This window comes from Neolamprologus multifasciatus, chromosome 6, assembly GCF_963576455.1.
Source record: "Neolamprologus multifasciatus chromosome 6, fNeoMul1.2, whole genome shotgun sequence".
Taxonomy (NCBI): Eukaryota; Metazoa; Chordata; class Actinopteri; order Cichliformes; family Cichlidae; genus Neolamprologus; species Neolamprologus multifasciatus.
In genome coordinates, this window is record NC_140444.1 from 35,064,880 (window position 1) to 35,071,490 (window position 6,611).

At 43.5% G+C, this 6,611-nt stretch overlaps 1 protein-coding gene across 4 annotated transcripts; it reads left to right on the forward strand.

Annotated features, from left to right (window-relative positions):
• The first annotated feature begins 2,471 nt into the window (after positions 1–2,471).
• On the forward strand, positions 2,472–5,206 carry LOC146517501 (small ribosomal subunit protein eS6-like). Of its 4 annotated transcripts, none has more exons than XM_085164391.1 (4): positions 2,472–3,204; positions 3,307–3,585; positions 4,399–4,556; positions 5,015–5,206. In XM_085164391.1, exons 2-4 carry the CDS (start codon positions 3,429–3,431, stop codon positions 5,195–5,197), a joined length of 498 nt encoding a protein of 165 aa, XP_085020517.1. In that variant the 5' UTR covers positions 2,472–3,204; positions 3,307–3,428; the 3' UTR covers positions 5,198–5,206. The 4 variants fall into 4 exon arrangements, 2 of the variants coding, with proteins under 2 accessions (XP_085020517.1, XP_085020518.1); XM_085164392.1 differs by having other exon boundaries at positions 5,019–5,147; XR_014874767.1 differs by lacking the exons at positions 2,472–3,204; positions 3,307–3,585 and adding an exon at positions 3,822–4,172 and having other exon boundaries at positions 5,015–5,147.
• Positions 5,207–6,611: the final 1,405 nt, after the last annotated feature.

The window sequence follows — 6,611 nt, forward strand, 5'->3', positions numbered from 1 at the left end:
GGACTCCCAGCCATTTAGCATTGTGGAGGACGAAGGATTTAAAAGATTTGTTAAATCATTAAATCCTAGCTATGTTCTCCCCACTAAAAAGGTCATAAAAGCAGTGAAAATTTAGTTTTTACAGAATAAAATGTGGGCAGGACTGAGGCTCAAAGCCTCAGTGTGTAGCTGTAAATACCTGAACGTTACAAAAGCACAACCACTGTCCACACCCCAACCACACCTCACCTCACAGTAAATGATCATTTCCATTTTAAGCATTTCCAAATAATCATTTTCCATACTGCCAGCATAAATATACACAGTATACTGCATCACTACAATATACATGTTTTACACACTCCTTTTGTTGTTGACATTTACAGGCTGTGTGCAAAAGGCCACACTCTTCAAATTCATGCCAACTAATATTTTTACGTCCAGTAGGTGTCCTACTAGAGCAAATGAAGCTTCAAGAAGCTTTGCGCTGGGGTGAACCAATTGGATGAAAAGCTTCAGTGCTTCATGAAGCTTCATCTGCCCATCACTAGTACACACTACAATGAGTAAACACCTACCAGCCGCGATGGAGGCTTCAGAGTGATCTCTGCAACACCAAAGGGAAGTCAGGTGACCAAACAGGAGATCACAGGTAAGCGATCCAGGAATGCTCAAATGGCCACTAGTTATACTAGCGCCCCCTAATGCGGCAGGCTGAAAGTGGGTTGAACCAAGGAATAACATTCATCCTGCCACACATGGTTAACCAGATGCAAGTGGATAAAACTTCAAGACAGCAAACCTGCAGTTTTACCAGCAGTGACAGCGTGTCTGATATTCTTTACAACGTCTTAGTCATCCAGAAGGGTGCAAACAAACCATGAGTTTATTAACAGCCAGGAGAAAATGTTGTTTTAATGTTATTTTAAACTTGTTTCCTCACAGGTCGTCTCGACTACGTGGTTGAGCGTCCCGCAGAAGAAGGCCTTCCTGAGGTCATCGGGATCCTGGATGACTCTGACACCCAGCATGTCAGTGAAGGTGAGTATGGTGAGCAGTAGCGGTTTTAGATACGGGCGACACGGGCGGTTGCCCGGGGCGGCATCGTGGTGGGGGCGGCATCACGAGCATCGGCAAAAAAAAATAAAATAAAAAATGCTCGTACTCATGCTGCCCCGACATCATGCCAGCGCATATTGGGAATGTCATAGGCACCGATCGGTTTTCTATCGCCCATTTGCTGGGAGTAAGGGCGCCCTCCGTTTGCGAGGTGCGCCTGCTGCTTGCTGCACAGAGAGGAGAGGGCGGGGCGGCGGGGGAGTCTCTGACCGGCTGGAGCAGCATCTAATAACCAACTCACAAAATAAAACAAAATAAAAACAAATCAACAAACACGAAAACACCAGACATCATGATACAGACTTATCATTTGCAACGATGTCTTTTTTCGAAATTCTGTACACGAAAAGTGAGCGCGAGAGCCCTCGGTGCGCCTGCTCGCTGCTGAAGTCAAAGTAAACTTTATTGTCACCTCCGCTACAGTCCAGTATATAGAGAGACGAGACGACGAGGCTCCAGTTACAGCAGTGCAAGTAAACAAACAATAAATATAAGAAGAGTAAGAAAATAAATATACACTTTAGGACTCGGGGTAAAGGGATCAATAACAATTTAAAAATTTATAATTTAAAGTTTCACACACAACCCGTCGAAAGGGGAGGGGCCTGCTGCTTCCAAATAGAGTAAAAATCCAAATAATAAAATTTCATTTATAATGATGTAAATCCAAGCCCATTATCTATTCATGATTTGAATCCTGGGTTGTGTGAAATCCCAGAAATGCACCTTAGACAAAGTGAATCTGTGAACTAAGGTGTAGGTGTGTTAGGTCATGTTGTGGTGATCCTCGGGTTGGGGGATTTGTGTTCATACTGGAGTGCAACATTAAAACCAAGATGGAAAAGAAAAGCTCAAAGCCATCAGGTGCTCAGTTTAGAAAAAAGAGAAAAGAAGAGGAGGAGAAACGAGCAAAAGACACAGGTAAGCATATGTGTGATTGGATAATGGCAGGTCACCCTGAACCAATCAGAATCAGCATACTTTATTAATCCCTAAGGAAATGATGTGGGTTACAGTTGCTCCAAGAAGAAATGGTAAAAATAGCAACAGTAACAGACTAAACTCCAAACAATACATTATGTTACAGATTTTAATATTAATTAGTCATTGTCAGTTGTTGATTTGTCCTGTTCTCATTGTATGAGGAATTATGATGGCTGTTTGGTAGCCGTTTGCATACAATGATTCGATGCATACTCTCTCTCTCTTCATATGTGTGTGTGTGTACAACAGTTTTATGTTAATGTACAATCCTTAATATGTTTTGTCTGTGTGTGGGGGGGGGGGGAGGTGGGGGGCGCCAGAGGGAGTGTTCGCCCAGGGCGCCAAACAGGCTAGGACCGCCACTGATGGTGAGTATATCCTTCTCTCATCCTCCCCCTCTTCTCATGAATCTTCTCCTTCAACCTCAGCTCTCACCTCCTCAGCAAAGAGAAGCAGAGAAGACATCTGCACTGAAGAGGTAAGTGCAAAGAGGTGCAAGGTAAGTGATGACACGTTCTGTTGCCCTTCAACATCCTCAGGTTCTTTTGGAGTCAGACGCTTCTGGGAAAGGCCTTTTAACCTTTCACTTGATGACAGTGACTCTGACTAGGTAATGTTAGAACTTGTTTTTAAACTTTAAATGTTTAAGTTGGCCTTTGCGTCTTGCAGTGTTTGTAAGACACTAACTATTTAAATGACTAACATATTTTTTCTCAAGCTCTAGCTCACTTCTTCTTCTGTTAATAACGGTTGAAGAAGTTATCTTTTTTTTTTCTTCTTTCTTTATGGGGGAAGCAGACAAGCCCGACTAAAGGGTCGTTGTGTAAGTCAGCAATAAACCACAACACCAGTATGAAGACTTTTCTTGCTACAAACTCTAGATAATCTCTCACATGAATTTTCTACAGTGATGTATTCTTAAGTCTCAAGCGAGTAAGCTGAATCTGAACCCTGTCTCCTCTCGTTACACTGAGTGACTCAGAAACCTGCTTCCCCGGCCTGACTCCCCTTTTTCCAAACACCACATCTGTATATAGTTTTTTATAGTTGTGTATATAGTTTTTTAGTTGGCGGTGGACCGGCGCCCATTGCGGTGGAAGATCTGGATATGTGTGGGATGAGGTATGAAGTTATTACACTGTCAGTTTCATTACCCTGGGCAGCAATGTTTGTTGGAAGTACTTATGTTTTTTTTTTTTTTTTCTTTTAATGTATTTTTTTCAGGAGCAGCTGACGCAGGGCATTGTGCCTGTAAGATATTCCCCCCTCCTCAGGGGGCAGCACAACAAAGTAAACCCCATCCCTCACCCCACCCCAGTCCAAACAAACTCTAGATAATCTCTCACATGGATTTTCATTTCTGCCCCCCCACTATCCCTCCTGGGGGGGGGGCATCCCTCACCCCGGCCCAACCCCACATCGACAGCCCAAGAGGACGAAGGAAAGGAAGGCAGCAGGTCCAGAGAGAATCTGCTGCAGGACTGTGCAGAACAGCTTTGTCAGGTGATCCTGTACATCTTACATATTTCTCTCATATTTCCTCTTGTGTCAGTACCAAAGAATATTTCCTAATAGTTATAGTGTGTGTGTGTGTGTGTGTGTGTGTGTGTGTGTGTGTGTGTGTGTGTGTGTGTTCTTATATCTTATATATCAGAGAGTGAGTGTGTTTGGACTCGCCTTCTAATTTAACGTTTTTCTTCTTCATGATGATTTACGTTGTAGATTGTAACTGAAAGAATCAAAACTTTGAATGAACACATATAGTATTATGTAGTAAACAAAGAAAGTGTGAAATAACTCAAATAATGTTTATTGTATAGTCTTCAAAATAGCCGCCCTTTGCTTTGATCACTGCTTTGCACACTCTTGACGTTCTCTCGATGAGCTTCATGAGGTCGTCACCTGAAATGGTTTTCCAACAGTCTTGAAGGAGTTCCCAGAGATGCTGAGCACTTGTTGACCCTTTTGCCTTCACTCTGCGTCCATTTCTTCCAAAATCGTCTGGATTGGGTTTAGGTCAGGTGACTGTAGAGGCCAGGCCATCTGACGCAGCGCACCATCACTCTCCTTCTTGGCCACACAGCCTGTAGGTGTGTTTGGGGTCATTGTGCTGTTGAAAAAGTTATGATGATCCAACTGCAGACAGATCAAAGTTACTGTTTTTGTAGAATTGGAAAGTAAGCAATGTGCTTCCTTTGAGGTAGTACAGCCCGAGTTGTGTGTACAGAAAGTGAGAACATTAAGCTTCTTCCTCATTACCACACTTGACCTTAAACTGTGTCAGTATTGACTCTTTCAATCCTCTCGCTTTGGTAGGTAAGAAGCCCAGAACTAAGGCTGCCAACATCCAGAGACTGGTGACTCCTCGTGTGCTGCAGCGCAAGCGCCGCCGCATGAATCTCAAGAGACAGCGCACCCAGAAGAACAAGGAGGAGGCCTCGGAGTACACCAAGCTGCTGGCCAAGAGGATGAAGGTATGTGTTAATCTAGGCCTTTATTCTTAACCAGCTGCTGAGAATCAAAGATCACACTAGTCTGTTTTTGTCGTGTAGCTGAAAACTACATTTATTTCTAGTGGTTCAGATCAATGAAGATAATGTGACAAATACATTTCTGGCAGGTGTGATATTTCCACTAGTGTTGGAGCGGCTGTGTTACATCAAATGCATTGTGTCTAACAACATATTGTAATTAATTTCCTGACCTTAAATATACTTTTAAGTTATGATTTAATCGTGAGTCACTTGAAATTTAAAGTACCGGACTGTGTTTTTCAGCAGTGTAGTTTTGAGTTGCCTTGCATGATATAGCTGTAATGGCATTCGGCCGATTATGGGTTGAAACCCTTCAAGGAGCACGTGATGGTGAAATGTTAAGGAGACAAAGTTGGACATGTGGGAGCTGTTTGACTGACACACATTTGTTCTTGTAGACAGGAGGCCAAGGAGAAGCGCCAGGAACAGATCGCCAAGAGGCGCCGCCTTCATTCTCTGAGGGCGTCCGCATCCAAGTCAGAGTCCAGCCAGAAGTGAAACGGAATCAAATAAAGTCATGTTTTGCTGAAACAGTGTTGTGCAGTTGTCAGTTATTTTCTCTTCCACATATCCCCCCATGAAGAGACGCATTCGATGATTTTTGTCAGCTGCCAAATCACATAAAAGGAGGAGGTAACCAATGAGAGGAAATTGTACAAAAAAAATGGTAAATGGCCTGCATTTGTATTGCGCTTTACTAGTCCCTAAGGACCCCAAAGCGCTTTACACATCCAGACATCCACCCATTCACACACTGGTGATGCCAAGCTACATTGTAGCCACAGCCACCCTGGGGCGCACTGACAGAGGCGAGGCTGCCGGACACTGGCGCCACCGGGCCCTCTGACCACCACCAGTAGGCAGCGGGTGAAGTGTCTTGCTCAAGGACACAACGACCGAGACTGTCCAAGCCGGGGCTCGAACCGGCAACCTTCCGATTACAAGACGAACTGCCAACTCTTGAGCCACGATTGCCCAAGACTAAGAGGGGCAGAGCTTGAGTTTTAGTCGTAGGATCTGGTGTAGAAACCCACTCCCTAACAGTAATTTTGACCATGGCCTTGGATTGCAGGACAGAACTGCAATCCAAGGCAGTTATTGAATTATGATTCAATAAAATCATAATTCACGTCGGCAGTAATGACACCCGGTTACGCCAATCGGAGGTCACTAAAATCAATATTGAATCGGTGTGTAACTTTGCCAAAACAATGTCGGACTCTGTAGTTTTCTCTGGTCCCCTCCCCAATCAGACCAGGAGTGACATGTTTAGCCGCATGTTCTCCTTAAATTGCTGCATTAATTTTTCCAATCAATCTTTCTGAGTTAACTTCAATAATTACTTCCTCCAAACCATCAACGTGTCTTTTAGACCCCATTCCTACAAAACTGCTCAAAGAAGTCCTGCCATTGATTAATTCTTCGATCTTATATATGATCAACCTATCTCTAATAATCGGCTATGTACCACAGGCCTTCAAGGTGGCTGCAGTTAAACCTTTACTCAAAAAGCCATCTCTAGACCCAGCAGTCTTAGCTAATTATAGGCCAATCTCCAACCTTCCTTTCATATCAAAAATCCTTGAAAGAGTAGTTGTCAAACAGCTAACAGATCATCTGCAGAGGAATGGTTTATTTGAAGAGTTTCAGTCAGGTTTCAGAGTTCATCACAGCACAGAAACAGCTTTATTGAAGGTTACAAATGATCTTCTTATGGCCTCTGACAGTGGACTCATCTCTGTGCTTGTCCTTCTTGACCTTAGTGCAGCATTCGATACTGTTGACCATAATATTCTATTAGAGCGATTAGAACATGCTGTAGGTATTACAGGTATTGCACTGCAGTGGTTTGTATCATATCTATCTAATAGACTCCAATTTGTGCATGTAAATGGAGAGTCCTCTTCACACACTGAGGTTAATTATGGAGTTCCACAGGGTTCGGTGCTAGGACCAATTCTGTTTACATTATACATGCTTCCCCTAGGCAGCATC